Raw genomic sequence first — 27,327 nt, 5'->3', positions numbered from 1 at the left:
GTAGTTTCAGTTGTAGCTTGGCGTGCATTCTTCGTTGAAACTTTATCATAGGTTCCATGGATAACGCAGTTGTTGTTAAGTTCCGTGGTTATACGAAAAGCATCTTCAATGGTTTGGGGATTAGCAGAGGCAAGGTGGTTTGTCAGGGAAGGTGCAACACAACGGACGAATTTGGCTACAGTTTTGGGAACGGTCTCGACTTGTACAGGACAAAGAACATTGAGTTGTTTGAAGCGCGTAATCAGGCCATCCATGTCACTCCCCTTCTGAGTAAGGTTCCAAAATTCGTTCTCCAATTTTTGGAGTTCATGAGGAGGACAGAAGTGGTCTTTCATAAGCTGTTTGAGATCGTCCCAAGGCATAGCATGTGCGACCTTGTTTCCTCTTTTGTTACGTTCAGTCGTCCACCACTCGAGTGCCTTTTCACGAAACACCCCAGTTGCATTCAAGGTTCTTAGTTCGTCAGGGCAACCACTTTGCAAGAAGGTAAGCTCGATGGCATCAAACCAGTTCATCATGGCGGTAGCGCCATTCTTGCCAGTAAATTCTAAGGGTTTACAAGCCATGAATTGCTTAAACTGGAAGGTCGGTTTAGGTTTGTCTGCCTTTGAGTCAACAGAGCCATGCGGTGAATCGGTTTGAATCTTGCTAACGATGTCGGGTAGGACTTTAGCAAATTGCTTGGCCATAAATTTCATGCAATCTTTTTGAGACATGGCGGTGGAAGTCGAACCCTTCTTTGACTTGCGTCTCTTGGAGGAGCTAGACGACATCTAAAAGATTGAAAAAAAAGAGAAGGAAAGGATGAGACTTGATCATTAGTTGAAAATAAGGTTTGTGTATGTAAAAGCAAGTAAATGTTCATGTATCAAGTAAAGTTCACATAGAGCATAAGTTTCCACATGCATTCAACAAGTATAACACATAAGTTGCGTAAAGAGGGTATAAATTTAGTTTGTTCACGAGAATTATTATTGTTTGTGATTGCGGTAACGTGCGAAATGATTAAAACGACATTTCGAAATGAGTGAACGTTCAAGTATAAAATCACATATAAATTGAGATACATAAAAGAGAGGCTCAATAAAACATAGGATTGTTTTGGGTAGAGAAACGTCGACAATTCCAAAGTGGGTCGAAAGTCCTTTCGATTTAGAGATATTGTGCTTTGGCCTATAAGTAAGATACTCTCGTCGAGAAGCGATTAACGGTATCTTACCCTTCCGGTTACTACACATCTCTAAATTATTGGAACATTCGGGACTTTGGCGAGAATAAAAATCAAGGAATTGGACTTAATCGACAAGATGCGGGTTTCACCCCTAACTTGACGATTTCGTACCTTAAATGTGGTTGGTACTTGTCGGCCAAAATAAAATTTTGACACTTTGACAAGGGTCCACTAGAGTTGAAATGGAAATTACCATTAAGTTGTGGATGTCACTCCTAGCTTAATGGTGAAATTTCGTGCAAAAATAGATTAAAGGTAGAGTGAGAGTCGTTTACCAAATTGTGGGATTCACACCTATTTTGGTAAAGTTGTCTCGTTGATGTTACAAGAGTATAAAATAGCATAAGTGTATTCGTGTTAGCCTTAGGAAAGGCGCATAAATTTAATAACAAGAAGTGTAGCTAGGAAGCATGCATGGTAGAGTACAAAAGTTTTAAACAACAAATAAGAGGCAAAATTCCTAGAACTATAGATTAGGGCAAAAGCATGGCAATTTTCCTAATTCCCTATAGTTATGGCTGATACCAATCTGTCACACCCCAACCAATGGCGGAAACATCGGGATGAGACGAAGTGTGAAGATTGCTAGAGACATCATAACGCTATTTGTGACAATATTTAATAAACCGATTTCATTTCATAGATAGATTGTCAAACATACAAGGAAATTCAAATAACAACATGTTCAAAGGAAATACGTAACAACATAATCAAAATTGATACAACATATTAAACCTAAACGTCTATATGTGTATCTAGGCATCAACGCTACTTCTTTTCATAGCATCGTCATCATCAACCTGTAACATGTTTAAAATACAATTCAATGCAAAAGCAAAGGCGAGTATACAAGTTTAAGCATAAGTATAAGTATAAGTTTAAAAGTTTAAAACGAATCCACATGGCAACTAAGTCTATACGAGATCAACCTATCATGGCATGCAATATTTCTAGCCAACCTCTGTTTACGCAAGAAAGTTTATTTAATTCAACATGACCCAAGTTTAAGGGGGGCGGTGCGTTACTCCTATAGCGCTATACATGTCGAAGGGAGGCTCGTGAGAGCTAATGACTAAAACATATCACATAAGTATGGTCCACGTAAGCATCAAGTATCATAACATAGTATTCATGTATAAGGATTGTTTTGTGCATTGCATAAAGAATAAGTTTAAGTGTAGTTTAATAGTAAAACATGTTACACCCCAAAAAGTGGTAAACATAAAAAGGGGGTTGCGAGTATACTCACGGTTTTGCAAGTCTTCTACTTGATAATCCCGCGAGTGAGTTGATTGATTAGGAGTTTGGAACACCAAGTCCTTCTACACAAAGGAAATATAGGTGTGTGAGTTTGGGCATTCGGAAGATTTAGGGATTTTAGGAAGTTAAAACACAAGAACATATGTATTCGAAAGTAATCATCCTTCAACATTAAGTACTTGTTCTTGACACTATGAAACCTCAAGGGTTAATGTTTTCATGAGTAGTATACTCATTAGAATCGTAACAAGTCTTATGTCTTGGATGATGTATTCTACTACTTTGACGAATGAACACAAGTCCATCATCAAGAGTTCGAATAGTAAATATATGTATAAGTATTATAGGTATTATTTAGTCCATTAATCAAGCATGAGGTAGAAGATAATCTTCATTTTAGGTACCTCTATTGTGTCATAGAATTCATGTAGGAGGTAGGAAGAACAAGCTTCCATTTAGGTACCTCTTATGGTTCACCACTACACTTGATGTAATGACATACAAGGAGGGTCATGAACTAATATGAATACAAGAATAAGAAACATCTACACTATGAGAAATCATCAAGGGATGTGGGGATTTTAGATTGGACAACCCAAGTTAGTCCACAATCACACCTTTATCAAGCTTGAAGCTTGAACACCACTTGTGGGTCAAAAACCCTAAACAAAACAGAAAGTATTTGAGGATTAACCTCTGATTTTGTATGTCTCAGCCCCATTTTTAAGCTTAACTAACCATAGAAGTGGTTATAAGCATAAGGACGTGGGTTTGAGTGAGTTAGACTCATGTTTAAACAAAGATTAATGAAAACAAACTTGAACAGTGGACTTTGAAGCCTTTTTACCGGAGTTCTAGGGACTTGTTTGCTGTGAAACACCCCTAGAATCGAAGCCAAGGTCAAGCCAAGCGCTCTGGAAAAAGAATGGGCTAAAACGGATGAGAAATGAAGAAGTTATGCTCACTTTAGTGGAGCTTGCTGAATCTGGCCGAAAATCTGATATTGCTCGAATTTAGAATGGCTTGGGAGTGATTAGAGAGAGTTGGGAGTGTTTAGAAAAGTGAAAATGGCTTGGAGATGGCTTGGTATTTATAGGGAATGAATTAGGGTTGGGTTGGTTGACAATTAATATGATTAGTTGGGTGTTTAATACATAAAAAAAAGACAACTATAACAGCCTCCAAGGTTGCGATCGGGTGTCATGTTCAGCCATTAATTTTCCTTTTTTTATGACATAATAGGTTTAGATACTTATCATGTTTTATTATATTAATTATGTAACTATCCTATCAAAACATTATATGGGGAAGGTTTAGACAATATATAAAAAAAAAACAAAAGAGTTAAATGTTGTTGAAGTTATGTTCGCTGCTTAGCAGCTTCTTTCTTTTTCTTTTCTTTTTTTTTTTAACAAGTAAAACCTGTTTCATTATTACATCAACTTTTCGTTAATGTTAGATGTTAACATATATATATTTTTTTAGTATATTATTATTATTATTATTATTATTATTATTATTATTATTATTATTATTATATTACTATTTTATTATTATTATTATTATTATTATATTATTATTACCAGGATTTAATCACGTATTTAATAGTTTACAAACATGTATAAGTTATGAGTACTAGTATATCGAGCATTGGTTGCGCGTATGCATTTGACATTGGTAACGTATAACCCAAGTATTGCAAAACGTATAAGCATGTATAAAATGTATAATGAATCGATACGTATAAGTATAATTTGTATGAAATAACGAATTTTATTACGATCAAAGTCACGATTACACAATGATATAACGAAAAAGAAACGATTACAAGAACACAAGACTTCCAAAAATAGAAATACGAACAAGACTTGCTATAAATGGAAGTATAAAGAAGCAGGGCGTTACATGGGCATTCCACCAAGTTAAGGCACCATCCTCCAAGGTACCAGAAGCAAACTTCACCCTGTCCCTAGCTGGACAGCTGCACATAGCAAAGACGGATTCAACTTTCTCGAACCAACGGAGTAGTCCCACAGGACCTTTGGCTCCGCTAAAAGTCTGCGGCTTGCAATCCATGAATGATTTGAACGTACATGCAGGTGGATTGTTCTGGTTTTGGTTCGCATGTTGACCTAAAACACAAAGGAAATACGACGCACGAATGAGAATCGAGTAAATTAACTAATGATTATGCTTTGTCTGGCATGTATTGTACCAGCTTGCTGAGCTGCCAAAGCCTCAGCCATACGCGTGCTAATTAGATCCGTCAACTCTGCCTGAGTCATAACAGTGTTGCCACGACCACCGCCGCGGCCACCTCCGCGTCCACCGTTACGTTCGCCACGTCCGCTCATGATTCTATATAAGAAGAATGGAAAAGATAAGGATAGCGATCAAGTATAAGCCATTCATCACTATGACTTTTGTAAACTATGGACTCTACCATTATGTCAGGTAATGGAACAGAACCCCTTTTTACACTTGTTAGGCCTCACTGGGACTCACATGCACCCCACATTATTATTATGTGTGCACGCATAATGATAATGTAGTTTGCATGTTCATCTCAGTTCCTCCTAACTCGTGCTAAAAGGTTCCCCATATTCGAGTAACAAACGAAGGATATCACAGAACTTGGAATCACGAAAGTCTAAGGGTAGTATCACACTATCAAGCATCATAACATAAAAAAGCAGCGCATGTAGTCATATCATAGTGTCAAGTATGTAGTCTTATGCAATGTCGTGAGTGTGTGTACACTAGGTAGGTAATGCATAAATTAAACAAAAGACGAACCTTGCAATCTGGAGCTGAGTATCATGGTCGTTTTCAGTACTGTTCGGTTATAGTTTGGTTTTATGAAAACGTTTTTAAAACCCAGTTCACTATAACCAGTGGCTCTGATACCAAACTGTCACACCCCTAAAATACCACCAGCGGGAACCCTCGCGAGGTGTGTGACGTACCAGGATCCAGCCACTAATCACATTGAACTATAAATATAAATAGAAGTTTCCATTAAAAGAAAATAGTATATTTCAAACATCCGTTATGTTCAGCGGAAGCATTAAATACCGTTCGTTAAGTTTAACGTAAAGTGTTTAGTAAAACATTCCAACTTCAAGTGTCCATTCAGTTGCCACGACCCACGACCACTCCAGCTTCCTAGACAGCAAGTCCCATGTCGGTGTTCCTAATGACCTGCAAGCATGCAGGAAAAGTGTATCAGCATAACGCTGGCGAGTTCATAGTTTTGTTAAACGTTTGTTACCAAGTGTTAGTTTTAAGTCATGTTGATAATAACTCGATACCTCAAGACGACTGTTGTTTGCCCTTCCCAAATGCTCTATCTGTAACAACCCTCGCAAAATTTTTTATTTCCCGTTCTAAAAAGGCACATTAAGAAACCCTAATTAAAACCCCCAAGTAGTACGGTGCGACCCGAAAAGTTAAAAGCAGAAGAAACTAGCAATAAGGCCCCCTTAAACTCAAGGGGGGATCCCCTAATTGGATTTATCTCACAAAAACGGTTACAAAACAGGTATTTTAGAGAACTGCCAACTCATCCAGCCTATGTGAGACACAAGGCTACCTTAGGCCTAACGGGTCAGCCCCGCGACACGCGTAAGGTTAGGCGGAGCCGGGCGCGACACGCGGCCGAGTCAAAATTTGGCTATAAAGCCAGGGGCCTGGGACTTGGTCAGATTTTGTGTTTTGACGTAAACATTCGACTGTTACGTTGATAGTTGTTCGGTTTCTTTCAAAAACACCTTCACAGTCTCGAATTTCTGCTACGATAACAGGGTAATAACTCGATCACTGCTACGATACAATGTCCGATCGATTAAAACCGATCCGATGAATGTTTAAGTGCTGCTTGCATTGGGCTATACTTTGTCATTCATCGTGAGGGTTTCGATCTCGTGAATTATCATAAATATTGAATTAAGTTACTAACCTAGTTTCGTTTGCATTATATATTTTACTAGGTTTACCAGCATAACCAGTAGGCAACCTATGATCGTTTAAATTTGCAAGGTGAGTCATTCTGTTTTTATCAAAGTTGCTTTGCAAAACCCTAAATGTTTTCAAGTTATATTTACAGTGATTAAGTATTTGTTATATTGAATTACTGACAGTTAGTGGGGTTTTGTATAGTGGGGTTTTGTATACATTACTTATCTAGCGTCACTTTTAGGTGAACGGACCTAAATAGTGATACGTCACTTTTGGGTGAACGGACCCAATAGTGATATGACCACAGTCACAGATTCGGTCGAATGACAACCGGGTCAGCTAATTATAAGATAGAAGCAATTGTAATCGCTCTTAATACTGTAAATTATAACAACGTGTCGTTTTGTACAAATTGAATGCACTCGTCAGTATTTTCCGCTGATCAAATCTTTTTAAAACATAGGTGATTTACTGTGAGGAAAAGGAAAAGTGCCACGTAGCACTCCAGCTTGAATGAAGTGGCTCAGTAAATAAATAAACATGTTTTCTGTAACCAGGGGATTTCCCAGTGAAATTCCTTTATTGTAAAATACGGGGTTTGTCCCGATATTAATAATAAAATAATTCGGTGTTTTCAAGTTAAACGATCCTGTTAAAAATTTCCGCTGCCAATATAAACACCAATACCACGGGTTTCTGTCCCGTGGCTTCCAAACCGGGCAAAACGGGTTGTGGTCGTGACACTATCAAACATTGGTCATGTGGTTAAGGTCATTAGTTCACGCCCGTCCTATCCAGGTACGTCGTGAGGGTGCCAAACCTAATAGCGCTATCAACTAATAACCTCGTTGTCCTAAAAGCAACTAGTTCGATAGTAAGATGGGACTTAAGTGATAGAAAGTGAGTGTATTATCCAACATCAACATTAACTGAAATCTGCCTCATATCCCCTACAAGGATATGGGTTTGTAAAGTATCCCCTACATGGATGAAATGTTTGTTCGTTTATTTGTTTGTCCCCACTGGACACATGCTTGTAAAGAGAGTAGTGAACTCACCTTGGATTTGCTCGGTTAGTTAAGTTATGTGTTCCAAGTTGGTCAACTAAGTCCTAATGTGGTTACCAATGACAATCAGTTTCGTACTCAAGAAATACACACATTGTTGTCATGCAACACGTATAACATAACAGTTCAACACCGCATACAGTTTACCATCACTTAAACACATAGCACATCAGTTCACAATGTACAGCCTAATAAAATAAACACAAAGCCCAAAATGCACGGTCTGTTTCAAGTGTGCGGCCCACTATACATCGTGGCCCAAGTTTGGTTTCAAATGTGACAATCAATCGAGACCATGAGGTCTCGACTCACAACCTCTGAGGTATAGAGTCGCAACCATCGATCTCGAGTGACGATTCAATTGTCGAGACTATAAGGTCTCGAGTCGAAACCAGACCCGCAACCAAGCTGGTCTCGGGTTCTCTCGTTTGGTGATGTTTGGTCTCGAGTCAGAACCATGAGGTCTCGACTCACAACCTCAGTTGAGACCATGAAAGATGTAACTGATTTCCTTTTTAATTGTCCATCATTCTCGTAACAACAGTTATCAAGTTTAGCAAGTTTCAATCAGATCAAACGGTAATCCTTTAGCAGACATACCACGTACATACGAAATCCTATTTATCTTTCTAACCATCAACAACAATTATCACATAATCATCATTCCCATCGGATCAAAGAACATAGTTTTATCGGTAAACCTTTATCATCAACAATCCTAATCACAAACCGATTCTTGTTATCATACATTATTAACTTTCTACATAAGCAAATCAACAGAAACTTGTTATTATGCAGCCTAACTATTAGTCATCATTCATGCGACCCAACTATATAGTAGGGAACTACACTCCAAATCAGTTTAATGTTAAAACTCTAGATCACACGTCGATCACATATACTAGTATCAATTAATAAGCAACATCAAATAACAACATGATCAATCGCAAACATGTTCTATTGCTTTTTAACAATCAAACTATGGAGGAAACACTAACCAGATTCAATGTAAAACGATGAGAACTTCGAGAGGGAGTGGGGGCCTGCCGTCGACTTCCAAGAAGGGTGAGAGGGATCAGGGTTTGGTGTTAAGTTTTGTGATTATGGAGAGTTACACACAAGTCATATGGGTGTATTCGATACATTGTGGATTGGGCCCAGCCTTCGGGCTTTGTTTGGACCGGAACACATTGACAGGTTTGGGTCGTAGAAAAGGTATGCGACCCGGAGGTTGTGTGCGACCCGATTTATCATTTCTACAAACATACTTAAAACATTCATACATTACATAACTCGTAACCATTCTTGTGAAGTCAAGCATACTAGCTATTCAGATAACGTATACATAAGTCACATCAAAACACAAAACATAGTAGAACCACTACATAGAAATGGTCGTGCAAAATGCGAGTTGTCACAACACAACTGTTAAAATACCCATGGTTATAACCAGATTTTTAGACTGAGTTAGGCAATGTGATCAAAATGACAAGAAAATGGAAAAGCCAAGGACGCAGAGGAGAAAAAAAACTATTTGGACTAAAATGACAATTTGGACCAAACCTCGGGGACTAAAATGGCAATTTACTCTAAATTCAACAAAAAACAGGATTAGAAAAGATGGTAACTTTAATTACCGATGCAAAGTAATGGCTGGTCCAGACGTGTCTATCGGGTGTCTTCACATCAGCGTATCTATCGGGTGTCTTCACTTTGTTCCTCGATTACATAACCGAGGGATGCCACTTATGAAGACATTCATGATAATTTGCTTGAATACTCATCAATTGTGCTTAAATCCTTCATCTTCAACGCCTCAAATTCTTACATAAGTGTTTGAAGTCATGCTTCACGTACCCGATCAGTTCCCAGATGACGGGCTTTCCGTGCTTCCCGCATCTCTTTCGCTACCTTCAGATTACTAACTTGTAAGATATGTTCTTCAGGTATATACTTAAAAAATAAAACAATCACGATGTTATTTTTCTTTACATCTGTTTCAGTTCTAGTTTCAATTGCCTCCCACGCGCCATGAACACTAAAAATTGCACGAATACGCATCGCCCAAATAGTGTAATTAATCGGATTCAACATCAAGCATTGAAGTGATCTTGAATTTGGTACCAATTTCTCAGGATTCGAGCCGCCACTTCCTTCGCCTTCAACCATCGTTTTCTTTCACCGACTACACGTAAGAGTTGACACGATTAATTTCCGAGGTCCACTTCGAACGCAGAAAGACTCATACCAAGCGAGTGTGGGTCTGCAAACATCATTCATAATGCACAAAACATGATAAATCTTCTTTGTGTGGGAGTTGTAAGTAGGATGTATGGATTGAAACAGAGAAACATACCAACAATCGTTCTTGAGACGTAGTTATCCTAAAGAAAGTTGAAGTGTGCTTAGGCCTTTCATGTTGGTATGCTCTTGTATCTGGTCTCTTCTATATCTCAAAGGTCGGAAGGTTTTGAAAATTAAAAAAAAAATTATAGTGAAAAAAAAAGGTTCAAAAGTATTTTTATTTGTGTACATTCATTTTTGAAGTCTTCCATATCATATCAATTATGTCTCAAACCGCTTGAGATACTTATTTGATTTCACTTCACTTGACTGCTCACTACAAATGAATATGGTTTTGTCTATACATTAAAATTGTCTAAAGAAAATTCAGAGTTGAGTTTATGATTGTAAATAGGTTACCTCGACTATTTGCTGCAATGATGCCCGGTCATCAATTGAGCAAAGACACCAGACCAAAGCACATGTGTCCTCAAGTCTGTAGAATATACCGAGTTCGGAATCCTCCTCCCATGTCTTTTGAATCACTCAAGTAAAAGAGAGTTGGAAAAGAATGTTGTTGTTTGACAAAGTTAATACATGCAAACATGGATAGATTGTTGGATCAAAGTAATCAAAGCTCACATTGGTAGAAAGAATCCTCAGAGAAAATTCTAATGATAGTCCGCGTAGATCCGGTTTCAGTGTCGATTTGGTAAATAAAATAGAGACGGGTGAATTCAAGCCATAAACAACCAATAATGAACAATAATGATAGATGAAGGATGGATTTAAAACAAAGAAATATTCATTGATTTTGGATACACTAATACAAGATAATCATCCACTAAAGTATTAGGATCCGAATCACATTTGTCAGCTGTGGAAGGTCGCTTCATTGCGAAGTTTAGGCCAGCATTGTTAGTCTTCAACATCTTCAGAACCAGTTCGTAACCATCATGGTTGCATGTAATAAAGAAGTCTGTTACTATCTGAGCAACATGGCTTTGCCTCTCATGATTGTACCACCAATTGATGTATGTTAGCTTCACGTTAATGGCCATTTTCTTTTTCTAAAAATACCTATTGCCAAAGAAAGCACTCCATTGCCATGTTTTGCAATTGTTTGGCAAACCGATACAAAAAGTAACGCGATTCAAGACTTTCAAACTTTTCCTTACTACGAAAAAATTCATCTGAACCTGGAGAAGAATTATAGGTGTACGCAATTTCGATGGTGAGGTGCATAAGTTATCTGAAACGGAATATTTCCAACCACGCTCTATACAACCTGAAGGATACCGCAGCTCTCCTTGTGGGCCTAAACCGAGTTCAACAATCTTGATTACATCATCTTGTATAATTTTTTTGAAAGTTTTATGAAAGCTATGTATTAGGGCAACATAAACTATCAAAGTTGATTTGCCCTCTAACACGTCCTCATTGTCAATACCTCAGGAAAGACATTCAGTAGTGAATTTCTTGTAACTATCTTTGAGATATATGTCTTAATTTTTTTACTAGCTTCAATTATCCATGACGGTAGTCATATGGTCAAATCATCCTTAATAACAATGTGGAAACATACCACGACCTGAATCTTTAGGTTTTCCTTTTTCAATACTTCAAATAGCTTGGTGTATCCATCCCAATGATATTTCTTGATTCAGACCCTTGAAAAATTCCCAACACAAATTTATCATCACGCCATCCGTTTTGGCTTCCTTTACTTTATTTAATAATGTTGTTTGTAGGCTCAAAGGATCCTCAATTTTGCACTCCCTGTATATTGTTTTTAGAGGAAGTGCCACATATACTATAGTTACTTTTTTTCTCTTTTTTCTTCTTCGGGTTCTATGGGATCATCCCCTTCGTCTAGTTGTTCTTCTTTGGGTTCTATGGGATTATTCCCTTCGTCTTGTTGCTCTTATGGTGGCTCATATTTTGGAACCATTATGCAATTCAGTACATTGAATGTCATCACTTATTTTCCATTCTTATCCCAACCAGTGCCATATGAGTTTTTCACATGCAAGTAATGTTCGCCTTGGCATCTCTTTTAGTACGTACTACTCCATTATAGGGTTTATATATAAAATACATTGAAGTGCTTTTTGTGGTTCTTCAAAACCTCAATCGATCTATTCCAGTGACCACAAATCGGTTCAAGCAATGCATACTGTTGCGTTGTTTGAACTCTTTATCTCTCTTTCTCGGTTCAAAAAAAAAGCATACCTCAATCAATCTTTGTTGCCAGAACTCTCCACAACTCTCTACAACAGTGGTGGCCAAGTAAACTGAGGAAACTTGTTAGGGCGGCTATGGTGGGGTTGTGCTCAAAGAATTCGGGTGGGAAAGTTGCAACTGAAGAGAAACAGGTGTATTGTAGGATGGTGATTAAGGTTTTTAACGTTTCTAGCAAGTTGTTTGGGGTCAAAGTATGGGTGATAAACAAGTTATCTGGATGAGTCTTGGGGATGAGGTTGTTAGTGTGCTAGAGGGCATTTGAGGTAGCTGCTAGGAATGGTCAGGGGTCAATTTGTCGGATGAAGATGGTTGTCGTTGAGGGGTTGAAGTTAGAGAGAGAGAGAGAGTTGAGAGAAAAGGAAAGATTGGATTTGGTGGTAGTCATAGGCAGTTGTGGTGGTTATAGATGGCTAGGTTTATAAGAGGGAAGAATCAGGGGTGAAAAGACAGTATTACCCTCACATGAAGTGCACATAACAAAACTTAACATTTTAAACTAACCAGGTTAAGGCCAGAGGACGTAGAGTGTAACGGGTTTTATAAGTAAAGTATTGTAACTGTAATTATTGAAGTTAAAGGCTATCCATTGCAATTCGATACAAACATAAAGGACGAAAATCTTACTTCACCCAAACTCCTATAAATAACTTTAGATAGCATTTTCTACGTTATTAATCTTTAAACGCCAAAAAATAAGATAATAAAACTCTTATAGTTTAGTTCTAGAACTTTTTATGTTTATATACAACCAAATAACCTATAATGCTATCTATACAACAAAATATTTACAACTAATAAACCTGAAAGAAACAAATCAATGAGTTTATATAATACTTATAAACAAAATAATAATTTTATAAACTATTATACATTAAATTAAATTTAAAAACCTTAAATAAGCTAAATGTTAAAAAAAATAAAAAGTAACCTTACTATTATTTTTATTGTTTTAAATCTCGTTCTCCACTTAAGAGCAAAATTAAAATTGCAAACTAATGTACACATTGTACCACGGATAAGCAAATGGTGTCTGGTACCAAAACCGAAACCGGTACCTTACTGTACCATACTTGGCGATTTTCGATATCAATTCCATACCCACTTTTTATGATTTTCTGTATCGGTACTTTGATATTGGTATTGGTTCGGGTACTCTATACTCCTCTCTGAAAAGGAAAAACCCTCTTCTACTCTTCTTGTTACTGTGCAGTGCAGAAAAGTCTGCAAAAAAGTTGTATTTTCACATTTTTAGGCCTCTCTCTTTTTCTCTTGTCTGAAAAGTAAGAACCCTCCTCTACTCTTTTCTATCATTAGACTTAAAAAGGTAGGGTCTCTCATTCTCAACATAAGGGGCCAATCTAAAGTTAAAAAACATCTCGTCTATCAGCTTCTAAAGTTGGTATACATGAACCCAACGGTCATATTATTTTAGGGTTTAAAAACCCAACAGTCATGTTATTCAAGTATTCAAGTTTGCTAGCCCAAAAGGTAACAAATTAAATTTGATTTTTATGTCTATAGCAAGCTTGAAAAGAGAGTAGAATAAGCACAATATAGAAACGTACAAGCATCATTTGAAAAGTATACCTATCAAAATATGTAATTAGCTAATATAAAATAACAACATATTCTTCGGTCATTGAAAACAAAATAAAAATTAAGACTCGTGAAGTATGTAGCATGTTCCGCTTTTGTATCTATAGAATATAGATACCTGGAATCTGTCCCCTCTAAAATTGATCAACTAGTAAAATAAGTCTACAGTTAAAGTAAACCAAATCAATTGAAATTTTCATATCTAACCCAACATATTTTATATTTTTAAAGTAAACAACATAAACAATTAAAACCTAAGCAAATAAATAACCAACATTTTTCTGGTGACCAGAGACTAACGGCATTAGCGTACTGTTAGTCAAGGTTCATTGAAGACCAATATGTGAAAAGATGAGACCGTCAATTGGAATTTTTAAAGTTAGAATCGTTGTCGGGTAATGAACAATAATTGAGATTATTAAAATCTATTATTCCAAATTTAAATTGAACAAATTACTATGTTACCACTTAAAATAAAACTTGTGGGTGGTGATTCTTTTGCAAGTTGCAACTTACAAGTGCTAGGCTGTTCCTTGACCAACCTACACAGTACACACACAATAACTCACCATCTCTTCTGCCACCAATGTACCTCTCAAAAAAATCTGATTTAGTACCCCACTTAAATTACATTTTTACCCTTTCTTCCAACTACATTTACATACCAAAACAACACCCCAAAATCCAATCTTTTTCAAACCTCTTCTCCTTATTTTGCCAATATTTACTTAGTGCAGGGTATTTACGTCTTTACACAATCCCCTGCAATAAAATACAAAGGAACATATAAAACAATCACATACAACTTCTCTACTATATATAATATATATATATAGTATGTATAATCAAGTTGATTAGAGAGAGAGAGAGATGAACCTTTTGTTTCATATGAAGTTTTGGATGATCAAATATGATGGCATGCGGTGAACGTTGCATCTTGCCCGATGCTCGCTAGCACTCCGCATGCTACCTCGCGCAACTTACCTGCAATTGATAACATTACTTGTTAATAAAAGAATTGATTAATGACAACTAGTTGTAAAATGTGTAAAAAACATAATATATATAGTACTTATGTAACAACCATTTTCCCACTGAAATAAATAAATGAGTACAGCCTTAAATGATATATAATTCCCTGAAAGCAACTTCATATCTTGTATTTGTTCAATAATAATAGCGACTTGTCACCATTCTAACTATATAATAAACAATGATAATGAAATCGGCAATCTATCTAACCACATGTTTGATTTAATCACACTTTAGAATCGTGCAATTATTAATTATCAAACTAATTTATAAGCATAAAAAACAAAGAAGAAGTAATGACAAAATAATTATCATATATTTGGTGAGATTGAACAGCACAGAATGGGTAATGTCAACAGAATCAAAATTATAATTATAATATTATGATTTTGCACCTGCTTGGCTGCTTCAGCATCTAAAGTGCAAGTAGACGCACGATGTATATATATGTATTAATAAATCAACGTAGGGTACAAGATGGGCCAAAATGTTATGCTACCGACAGTTTAAAGATTCAATGATATGGACCCTTTAACTAGCCTCTTTTAAGACTAATATTTTCATCTGCATTTAACTCTTGTACTGTACAACTGCTAAAGCACATGAAAGTTCTTTTACGGTTTTGCCCTTTATTAATTTCGCTGGGATATTTTGAGACTTTGGTTGACTTGACTTTTTTTATTTGACTTACCGACAACCCAATTTAACCACGCTCTTGCATGCCTCTTGAATAGGAATAGTTCACACAGTTCACTATCAAGAGGGTTGTTCACAAATCAATCTAATCCTATATATATCATATTTATATTTATATATTTTTTTAAAATGCATATGTTTTTTACTCTGCATCAAACCATTGAAAGTTGTTAAATAAATAACTAATTGGTATGATTACGTTATTCACAATGTCATAATGTTTTTAAAATCGGATCGGACAACAAACGCATTAGTAAAATATTTAATGCAAGAAGGTGACGGACGTACCTCTACGAAGTTTGGGCACTGAATCAACCGTTTTTTCATTCTCTGTGGCCTTTGAATTTTTGTCCACCGAAGACGGGAATAAAACTCCGTCAATCCCCTGAACCGATATTCTTCCATCGATGTATATATCCGGATCGAATAAATACGCTGTATCTTCACCATCGCCAAACTTTACTGACCCATCGGCTTCCTGAGCCACGACCTTATGCGGCATGTGAAGCGTGTCATACTGAATCTTACCGAATCTTCTAACCGCATTGTACATGCTCTCTTCGGTTTGGTACTCCGGTACAATATGGTAGTACATAATCTTCTCTGGTGCACCGGGCTCAGCCAATTGATCGGTCGTTAATTTTGCCATGGCTTCGTCGTTCGGTGCAAGCACCGTCAACACGTAACCTTCCGAAACCAATTTCCCCATCTCGGTAGCTAAATTCGTCAAGTTAACTAAAATGTCCGCCATCTCATTGTACCTAAAAGCCAAATTGAATAAGACATGATGCATAATTGAATTGATATGACATCCACGCCATTCTTTTTTTTTTTTTGTTTTTTCGTGTGAACTTTTATGTAGATTGTAGAATGTATAATAACGAAATTTCGAACAACCTTAATATTTGTTTACAATTAATCCCATTAATTGTACTAAAAAAATTAACCTAAGAAAATGACCCTATTGTCCATTGTTTATATTAAGAAAAAATATACATCTTTTACTAAATTAAAAAAAAATAACGGTTTACTAATTAAGCATAATTTCTTAATTCCAATTCATATATAGTACACTTTAAATAATTAAAAGCTTATTTTCTCTATTTATCTAATAACTCATTATCCAATTCTCTCAACTATTAACTTTACGTTAAAAAAAAGGTGGTGATCTATTGGTAATGACAACCTCTTTAATTATCTATTGTTTAAGTCCACAGACAACATTGATTAAAAGAAATTTGCCGCTCAGAAAAAAATGACGTGATTATTATAAATCCAAACAAAAAAAAAAAAATCTAAGTTAACTATGGTTAGTTCAATTACCCTCCGTATTGTAGCAAAGTGTGAATGAAGTCCTTGACCTGACTCTCACCATCAAAATGGTGGTGAGGCCCTCCAGGTCCAGGCGCCGGGGCCGGAGCCAACGACGGACCAGGCGCCATGGCCGAGTAAATCGGGAGAACCGGGGCCGAACCAACACGAACTGGCGGAGCCGGTCTCCTCAACCGGTTCGTCCTGGGATCCACCTCCGGTGCTCCCTGAGGTTTAACCGCAGAAATAACACGTAAACTCCTACGTTTATTAAACTCCTGTTGTACGGATTTCGGAATCAAAATCCTCCCAATCCCATGAATAATCCCGTCGTTGCGAACCACATCGTTCGCAACGACAACCTCAGCAGAGTTAACAAACTTAACGGTTTCTGAACCGGAAAGATGTAACCGATCATCTGATAACGTATTGTGAATTGTGTTTTCGTTGGGCCAGAGTGAGACACCAACTCGGGTTGGTACGATGTGGTGGAGCAACAGTGACTGGAGTGATCGGAGATTCCGAGGTTCTAGAAGAAACTGTTTAAACGTTGGGTCAAGGTCATGTTCAAGAGCTTCATTTGTTGGTGCAAAAATGGTAATGTTGTGAATGGTGACTGCTTGTTCTAGTGTTTGTAATAATAGTGCCTTTTCTACTAGCTCTGATACTTCGGTGTAACGGGAATCGAGTAGTGCGATTAAGATGGAGTTGGAATTGAGTTGGGTGGTGGGTTTTACGGGTAATGTAGCGACGGTGATGGTGGTTAGAAGGGGGAGGAGGAGGAAGAGGGTGAGGGTGTTTTGTGGTGATGCCATAACGGGAAGTGTCGGCGGTTATGGCGGGTCGAGGTTTGGTTTGGTTTGGTTCTTCAAGTGTGTGGTTTTTTATATTTGGTTGGAGAGTGAGTTTACCTGTTTGTTGTTAAAAATGTCGTCGGTGGGTTTTGATCAAGTGAAAACGGCAAGCCAACTTAAAGATTTTAATAATTACTTGATCAATCACGTTGTCAATATTTTAATCACTTTTATATCTTCAAGAGATTTTGAGAGGAAAAATAAATACTTTGTTTATTGGGTATATTAAATTTTATCTCAATTATGAGTATTTCATTCCAAGTACTTGAGATTAAACATATGACAATATGAATATTCTTTATTTTCTTTTTGTTTAACATTGGTTTTAATAAAATGTTTATGATAAAATAATTATATATAAAAATATTTGATCGCAGTTGATACTACTGAATATCAAAAACCATGACGACAAACATGAGACACATTATCATACAAGTGTATTTCAAAAACCATGACGACAAACACAAGACATATTACAATGTAACAAACTTTTCGTAAATTGTTTTATGAACTTTACATGTCATGTTGTACACCTGTGTTTGGACAATGCAAAGAGAGCAATATTTATCCTTGCTAGTCAAAAAATGTAGTATCGAGCAATATCTATCTATCTATCCTTGCTAGTCCAAAAAATGCCATATCCTTCGGCCTTTCGATTCTACTTTATGTCAATAGAAATATCAGTACAAAAGGGCAATGATAGAGTTCTAGTAGTTGATTTGATTGATTTGTTTAACACGAAATTGAAACTCAAACAAATTCGGATCACACATTTGCTTCAAATAATTTTGTATTATTACAATAATGAAAAATTTAATGCATCAAAGACAGACAAATACAATATTCCATATATAAGCCTCGAATTATATTTGTTAAATCAAAAGCAAACAAATGTGTGGTTGAGTGCATGAAATGGCAATCCAGTCAGCACATGAATATTTATGTGGACCTACACGGGTTAATATATGTGTCGGTTGTATTAGCGAATATAATCTAAAAGTTGTGGTTTGTGAATTACCTTATAGAGCTTCTAAAACAATAAACTAGGGTAGAAGAAAATAAATAAAAAATTGTGGTTTATGATTTACCGCTAAAAGTTCATAAGACAGTATGTATTCAACATAATGCTAATGTTCGTACGAGAGTAGGATATTGCGTCGCATGTCATTCTTTAACATTGCGTGATTGTATTTGTTCATGTGTGATTATGTGATGGCAGGCGTGATTAGTTGATGTTATGCGTGATTATGTATTTTTTTTTCATGCGTGATTATGTGTTTTTTGTCATGCGTGATTAGGGTTTGAGTTTTATAACATACGTAATTTACTCATGTACGCTTCGCACCTTATGGCACTCTGGTACGTTCACCGGCCTATATATATATTATAACAAAAGGAATAAGGAAATATAAATATCAGAAAACATGAGAGACGTTTTCAAAGAGTACATGTACTCGTAGAAAATTGTTAAAAACCAAAGTCAAAACATTATAGTTGATGACTTGATGTGAACCGAAAATATGATAAGTACAGTGATTACAATTTTTGATAGATGCCATTTTTTTAAAGTAATAGTTAAAAGTTGTTTTTATCCAAATCCGGACACAAAACTTTTAAAATTTTTACCAAGTGACATACAACCCACTTTCCTAATGAAAATAAAAACCCTGTATTTTTTCTAATAGAAATAGAGATTACCAAGTCAAACTATAATATATATTTTACTTGCAATTATTTATTAAAGCAACAAAAGTATTTAACATCATATTCTGTTTTGGTCTCTAAATTGAAAAATACCAGGCTTTGGTCTCTAAATAACTTGAATCGGAAAACTACAAAGCGAATCTGTTTTATCTCTTGTTTTAAATGAGTCATGTGTTTGGCGATGTTGAAAAAAGTGTCAAGAATATGTAGTGGTCTTTCTCAAACCAAACAATGATGGAAATAGTATAGGTACATTATAAACATGCTAATTTGTTAGGGGACTGGGGTTGGAGCAACTTTTCTCTGTGATGGCACTTTACAACGCGTGAAGGAAATGAACAAACCACCGCCACCTACAATTTCAACGTGTGAAGGGGAGATTCCGTGATATATTTCACGCGTTATAGCTTATTCAGTGATAAATGGATGTGAGGGGGTGTGAAGGTTTATTGTTGAGTGTTGTGAGTGATGACCATTGCCACTAAAAAAAAGTTGTGAGTGATGGAAAAATGGTTGATGACATGACGTAACTTGATTGGATGTTATGAGTGATGGAATTTTTGAAGTGATAACCACGTCCTCCCCTTAGGTGTGTGATAATATAATGCAACTATAATGGGATTATTATATGTTATTTTATTAATTGATTCGTCACTTTATTATTATTATGCTATTTTATATAAGTCAGTTGGACGTCATGTACATTGTATATGTATACATGATTAAGGCACTATGAGTTACTTTATTATTATTGCTATTTTTGTTAAGGCACTATTGTGTGTGTAGGGGTGGGTGGGTGGGGGTGTGTGTGGGGGGGGGGGGGTGTAACACCTCGAAAAATTCCGTCCAATAATGTCTTGACACGTGTCATAAGGTTCCGTTATGTGAAAACATACTTTAGAGGGACTAAAAGTGACAAACAATGAAAACTATGGAACGTAAGGGTCCAAAGTGTCAACAATGGATAAATAGACTCTATGATAACCCCACATAATGTTTATAACCTTTAACGGTTGGTTCATGGATCATACGACGCGGAAATTGCCCAAAAAGTGAAGTATTGTAAACTATAGGGGCCAAAAGTGTCAACATGTTTAATTTATACCTCTGAGTGAACTTTTGGCAGACCCGAAGCTTTGTATAGCTAAAATATACTCACTAGAATATGTGGTAAAAATTTCATGAAGTTTCGTCAACGTATGAGAAAGTTATGGCCAAAACCGTACTTAAGGGACTAAAAGCGTCAACGTCGAATTCAGGACTTTTCGGTTGAGCGCAAAGTTATCCGAGGGCATTACCATGTTGGTAAAAGTCCTAAGGTTCTTAAAAACCAAGTTTGGGGGTTTACGGGTCGAGAAAAGTAGCCGAAACATCACGTACAAGTTCAGGGGTCAAAGCTGTCAACATTGGAAAGTTGTTTGGCTGAAACAAGGGTCAGGCGACCCGCCTGGGAAAGCCCAAGCGGGCCGCGTGGGACTGCCAGCGACCAGAATTCGGTTTTGGGTCTATTTGGGTCCGAATTTGGGTGGTAAACAGCTCAATTGCACCTCCTTTTGCACCAATAGCATGTCATGCATGCCTACAACTACAGGAGCCTCGAAAATTCTGATTTAAATCAGATTATTGATCAATTCTTGATCATTCTTCATTGTAACCAAAGTGCTCTCTATCAAGAACTTCAAGCAAGCTTCTCTGGAGGAAAACTGATCATCAAGGCCGACTTCTAGTGTCCACTAAACATCTTTAGGACCATTGTAAGCATTCAATTCGTTCTATAATCCGTTTTTGCTTTGATTATTAGTAAAAGTCAAACTGGGTGTTCATAACCTTTGACTTTCTGATTAAACGAATTTCTTTCAGTAATTTCTCGAATTGAAACTTGTTATAGATTGGTATTTATGTGGGAAACAAACCCTCTAAAGGGTACTAACTGATTCCCACTACATGCATGCTTAATGTCGAGTCAAACCTATTTCTAAAAAGTCAACAGAAGTGATTTTTGCGAAAAATGACATGATTTATGATATAGATGACATACAACCTGATTGATCATTGAAAATAACTTGTAACACATATAAGAATGTGTTTTAATCATCATCAACTCGACAATCTATAGTGTAGACACGAATCGGAACCGAAAGTCTTGTAAAACGATTATTTCGTAGACTATCGATTCGGATTCGTACATGCATGTTCAAGATCTGTATTGGAAAGTATTTTTGACTACTTTTATTTTAGTTAAACTTTCTGGAATTTTCGTTGATTGAGTCTATGCTTAGCCTATTCGAATGCTTGTTTCCGGTTTATGCATAAGGTTGACTATTTTGCCCTTTTTGATTTAAAACGGGATTTTTGGAAAAGTGAAAGGATAGAAATCTTTATTTTTATTATATAAACTTGCACCGAAAGTTTCGGATCAGTTAGTGGTCCAGATTGTGAGTTATGGCCATTAGCGTAAAACTATATTATAAATTTACATAAACGGTCCTTTTTGCGTAGAACCCGTTTCTGGCCACGTTTTGGTACAAAACTTTTTACCAACTGATTATATATAATATTCTGGGAATTTTGATGATTTTTAATTAATTTTTGGCTGAACGGATCCTCGATCACCTAGCCATTTCGGCTTATGTCGGTTTTGACCGTTTTAGCCATAAAATGAGTTTTACACATCCTTTTGACCCGAAACCTTTTTCTACTGATTTTATATGATGAATAAATTATTATAAGACTTCTGGAAATATAAAAATCTCGGATTTACTGTGAAAACCCGAAAACGCCCTTAAACCGTATTTTTAGCGTTCTAACGCATAGTAAAGCGTTATACTTGTTTTAAACCTATAAAACTTATACCTACTGATGTAAATCACATATTTTCATATAATAACAGTAAGTATGATATTTTGAACTCAGGTTTCCAGTTTTGGCATTTTTAGCCCTTGTGAAATTACTAAATTGCCCCTACGGTGCATAGTTTGGTTCTAAATGATATATTTGACATATGGGTCATACCCTACTGATATAATATGTTATATTAAGTATATTTACTGTATGAACCAGACCCTGAACTCAGATTTCTAATTTTATCCCTTTATTATCTTTTAAATGACCAAAATGCCCTTCTAAGGCATAAATTGAGTTTAAAATTATCCCGGGCAATATAGAACATAACTTACTGATATAATATCATATTCTAAGCATATTAATTCAGGGAACTTGCATTTGAATCTTTTGGCTACCCGTATCGCCCTTTTCGCGTTCGGTTCGGTTTACGTAACTAGTTTGCGTAAATTGACCGAAACGGGTCAAACGATATCGTTTTTGCTTCAAAATCCAGAATGTATTTAGTATACCCATATTATACAAGTATTCGAACTTGTCGGGTCTAAATCACATTCTATCCGGTCTTTCGCTTAATCGTGCGTAAACCGTATCACTCCTAAAACTAACCGGTCAAAGCTTAAGCTTAAATAAAAGGCCGTTAGGAATCTAATAGGTAAATTATAAACCTTTGTTCCAGATTAGGAAGCCCGGTAAAAGCTACCACCACTTATCGTTTGTGACTTATACTTGCTCAGGTAAATACATTTTGACTTATTTTCCCTATACGGGCTTGGGGTACGGTATTTAAAATACCGCTTGATCGGGCGCACAAGTCCTGCTCCCTATGGGTGTTCAGTCTTGAATAGCTTGTGTGATTTCGTTTAAACAGTTTTGTCTTACTTAAAGGCTTTGGGGGGTTGTTGACCATGTCCCGGATATCCTTGGCATTATCTTACGAGATGGCCACGACCAGAGCACGGGGTGTAGGCGTACACCCGTCGTGTATAACTCTTTGATGTGGTGTGTCAATTAAATCTCTAGCCCGGACAGTAGATCCCGGGCCACCAGAGATATAAGTGCATGTAAATCGTTCACAAGTTTATATTATATAATTATCCCAAGTTAATAAAAAAAATATTTATGCCTTGTGCATTTAAATATTTTAAATCATTTTCAAAATGAGTCGGTCGATTTGTATTTACCAGTGTAAACTGACGTATTTTTCCCAAAAGATTAAGTGCAGGTACTATACGGAAATAGGCTGGCTGTTTCCTAGAGAGCGTCCACAATAGTCTCGCAAACTCGGACGACATTTATCTGTTGAACTATTATTTTATCGTATTTTATTGATCCGCCTGTGGATCCATTTCAACGACTGTGATATTTATTATTGCACTTTAATTAAAGTTGAAATGTTTCTATTCTGCTTCCGCTGTGCATTATTATATTGTGTTGATTGTCTATGACGATGCCAACTACGTCACTGTACCCCACACCGGGCCCACCGGTGACACGTGGAATTCGGGGTGTGACAGGTTGGTATCAGAGCCAACGCTGAGTGAATTAAACACTACCCTAATGTGTTTAATCTCAGTTACACAATTGCACATTTCTCGATTTTCGAGTCTAGACAAAGAACTTAGGAAATGTTCGACATTTCGTTTAATTTATTTTTATTTATTAATGCATTGTCTTATATATTTTGTTGTGCAACTTGGTTGACTTTTGACAGGATCAGGATGCCGCCAAGGATGAGAGGTCGTGGAGGATTTCCTACATCGCACGATCATGAGGCTGGTCCCTCGCATAGGCGGGCTCCATCTGCTACACACCACACAGCCGCCAACGACCTTTGGAGGTCTATTGCCGAGCCTGCTAGGCATTCGGTTTCCGCGAGCACTTCTCCGTCATTACCCCACTCGTTTGGGCCCCATTCGGAGAACGGGCCCCATGATTCGCTTGGATCATACATACCGTTGCACCAATCACCGCACCAGCATCCTGCGCCAGCCTACCAGGGTTTATATAACCCTAATGCTTATGTGGAGGAGCCAGTGGGCCATAACCCACTTGGACAGGAGGACCACTTTTCTGGTGGTCACGAGATGGACGTAGACGAGGAGACGGACCCTTCGCTCCCACCATCAGGCACACCAAACCACCCGATTGAGATATCGGATGGGTCGCCATACACAGGATCACCATTTAATGGTGTGGACAGCTTCCAGGAGAGGTTCAAGCAGCATGATTGGTACTTCACCCCTAGCCACAACTCTCCTATGCTTCAATCACTCCATGGTACTCCGATGCTTCAATCGCTCCATGGTTCGCCGGTGCACTCACAGCACCACTCGCAGCAGCAGCAGCTCCAGCAGCAGCCGCCTCTACCGCAGGACCTATCTGAGGCCCTGTGGCGTGACGTGATCACTCCGTCACCACCGCCGCCGCCAGTTTTACCTCCTCCGCCTCAGAGGCCGAGGAGGAATGCGCGCATGTCTACGCGCGGAGGGATTCGCATAGGCACCCCTCCACGTGTTAGTAGCAGCCGCTACACGTCTCTACCCGGGGAGTCTGAGACAGGGGAGTCTCAGCATCCCGTATCGGAGGTTACTTCTGTTCCGATCCCGCCTCTGCCGCCGCAGAATTTTGGAGAGCCGATTCCGGCTTATGCTAGTGCCGCTCAGTTCAACCCGTTCGAGCAGGTATTCCCTCAGGGTTATGATTACACGGGAGACCCTTATTGGCAAGCTGTGAACTACAGCTCACTCCCACATAGTGGTCCACTTGGAGACCCTTGGGCTGCTGGCCCATCTACTTTTGGTTACCCTCCGGGTTACCAGCAGCCACCGCAGCCGCAGCCTTACCAGCCGCCGCAGCCGCAGCACTACCAGCCACCACCACCGGCGCCTATGATGTCGCCACCGCAGGTTCAGGAGATCCTGCAGGGGATTGATAGCATGCGACGCGAGTTTCAGCACAATATGAGAGAGGATCGCCGACGCACCAGTGGCCTGTTTAAGAAGGTATTCGATTTGCTCAAGGGTAAGGGCAAGAAGGATCGTTGAAATCCTTCGGTTATCATTGCATGTACTCATGTCCCTGCGTGGACATTTATTCCAGTACTCTACCCCTGCGTGGGTATATCTATCTTTCCCTACCCCTGTGTGGGTATGTTATCTTGTTAACCCCTGCGTGGGTTTGTTTTATTTTATTTTGTTATTGTTGTACTTGTTTAGCCCCTGCGCGGGCATGTTATTCACGCTAGTTATGTTATTTCAAAGTCCCGTTTAGGGCAATTATGTACTGGTATTTTATTGGAAATTTAAATGGTTAATTTGAATTTATCATTTTATTTATATGCATGAATAATATTAAAATAATGGAAAATATCAATTTTTATTTGATTTGCCATTTCATAAGAATCTTAGTAAGGTATAACCTAGCCTGAATGCCTTATTAACAGGCCTGGCCCTGATGGTAAAACCTGGTTGAAAGGATTCAACTCCCTGTTAACATCTGAGAACATGTTAACATTCTGGCTAAGCGTGATCTGTAGAATCACACAAGCCACCCCTTTTAATAAATTATCTACAGATTCTATCTGTATACAAGTCTATTAATGGCTTGATACCTACGGGTTATGACTAGGTCATATAGTGGCAGTTGTGGTCTATGACTCCCTGCCTAGTAAAAGAAATATCTACAGATTATATCTGTACACAAGTCTATTAATGGCTTGATACCTACGGGTTATAACTATGTTATATAATGACAGTTGTGGTTTATGACTCTCTGTCTAGTAGAGGATTATTTGTTTAATTATACAATTTATAATCCTATAAAAATCTAAATTTATAATTTAGTAATTGTCCTTGTGACTAGGCCTATGGTGCCAATATATATATTTTCATTCCTTGATTGCTAATAAGAGCCTGAATGAAATTTATTAAATTAACTGCTAAGGTTTTTGATACCATGGTTAATAAATCGTCTAGGACGATAATACTGTTAGGTTCTAAATAAGACCTTGTCCTTTATTGTAGCTTAAAGCTACGATGGCCAAATCGGAAGAAACCAACAGTCATTCTGGGGAACGCTCAGATAATGCAAAGATTCACGTTACCGGTGCAGAATTGCAAGCACTGATTGATAATGCTGTCGCCAAGGCTATGGATAGGCAGTTCAGAGAATCTAGTGGTACTCAGAGTAGAACCCGCTCAGTGACGCATGTCAAGGCTAAGACTCATTCTGGGGCTCATAGTAAGCCGCCGTCTAAAAAGAGTGAGCCAAAGAAAGTTGAGGATGATAACCATTCCTCCAACCACAGCAGCGTCCCAAAGCAGGAGATTGAGCTGAAGCATGACACGTACAGCAGGTCCTGTACGTACAAATATTTTGTATCCTGCAAGCCCAGAGATTTCACTGGGGAAAAGGGAGCCGTCGACTGCATGACGTGGATTGACGAGATGGACACTGTAGTTGATATCAGCGGGTGTGCTGATAGGGACGTCGTGAAGTACGTGTCCCAGTCATTCAAAGGAGATGCGTTAGCATGGTGGAAGTCACTCCTACAAGCTGCCGGTAAGGCCACACTGTACGGTTTGTCATGGGAACAGTTTGTGGCCCTGATTAAAGAGAACTTCTGTCCGCAGCACGAGGTCGAGCGAATTGAATCGGATTTCGTATCCTTAGTCATGAAGAACCTCGATTGTCAAGCGTATCTTACTACGTTCAACACGCTGTCTCGTTTAGTGCCTTACTTGGTGACCCCGGAGCCGCGTAGGATTGCTCGATTTATCGGGGGTCTGGCACCGGAAATAAAGGCGAGTGTTAAAGCTTCAAGACCTACAACCTTTCGATCCGTAGCGGATCTATCCCTCTCCCTCACTCAAGACGTGGTTAGATTGAGAGCCATGAAGAGCTCTGAGGAGAACAAACGAAAACGTGAGGGTGACACCTCACGAAGACCTGAAAAGCGACATAGAGGGAACAACGACCACAGGAAAGGGTCGGGGTCTAGGAAAAATGATCATCAGTCGGGTGAAAAACCCAGATGCAAGTTTTGTAGGAGACACCACTTTGGGAGGTGTCGGTTTGAAACAAAATCCCAGTCTTCGGAGAAGCGATGTGGAATCTGCAAGTCCACCGATCATAAGGCTGTGGATTGCAAGAAGATGAAGGATGCAACGTGTTTTGGTTGCAACGAAAAAGGTCATATTCGGCCCAACTGTCCAAAGTTTGCGAAGAAGGCCGAGGAAGGGAAGAAGAC

At 38.0% G+C, this 27,327-nt stretch overlaps 1 protein-coding gene and 1 long non-coding RNA gene across 2 annotated transcripts; both read right to left on the bottom strand.

Moving 5' to 3' along the window:
• Positions 1–351: 351 nt before the first annotated feature.
• On the bottom strand, positions 352–3,606 carry LOC110907668. Its single transcript, XR_004879708.1, has 3 exons — positions 3,339–3,606; positions 2,481–2,553; positions 352–773 (listed from the first exon to the last, which is right to left on the bottom strand). It is a non-coding gene; the product is annotated as an uncharacterized LOC110907668 (long non-coding RNA).
• Positions 3,607–14,037: 10,431 nt separating this feature from the next.
• Positions 14,038–17,566, bottom strand: LOC110904546 (fasciclin-like arabinogalactan protein 16). The gene is made up of 4 exons (XM_022150392.2): positions 16,690–17,566; positions 15,655–16,127; positions 14,515–14,622; positions 14,038–14,400 (listed from the first exon to the last, which is right to left on the bottom strand). Exons 1-3 carry the CDS (start codon positions 17,490–17,492, stop codon positions 14,543–14,545), a joined length of 1,356 nt encoding a protein of 451 aa, XP_022006084.1. The 5' UTR covers positions 17,493–17,566; the 3' UTR covers positions 14,038–14,400; positions 14,515–14,542.
• Between the last annotated feature and the right edge of the window lie 9,761 nt (positions 17,567–27,327).

This window comes from Helianthus annuus, chromosome 14 (assembly GCF_002127325.2).
Source record: "Helianthus annuus cultivar XRQ/B chromosome 14, HanXRQr2.0-SUNRISE, whole genome shotgun sequence".
NCBI lineage: Eukaryota > Viridiplantae > Streptophyta > Magnoliopsida > Asterales > Asteraceae > Helianthus > Helianthus annuus.
Note: the sequence above shows the minus strand (reverse complement) of the source record. Positions and strands in the feature narration are given on the sequence as shown.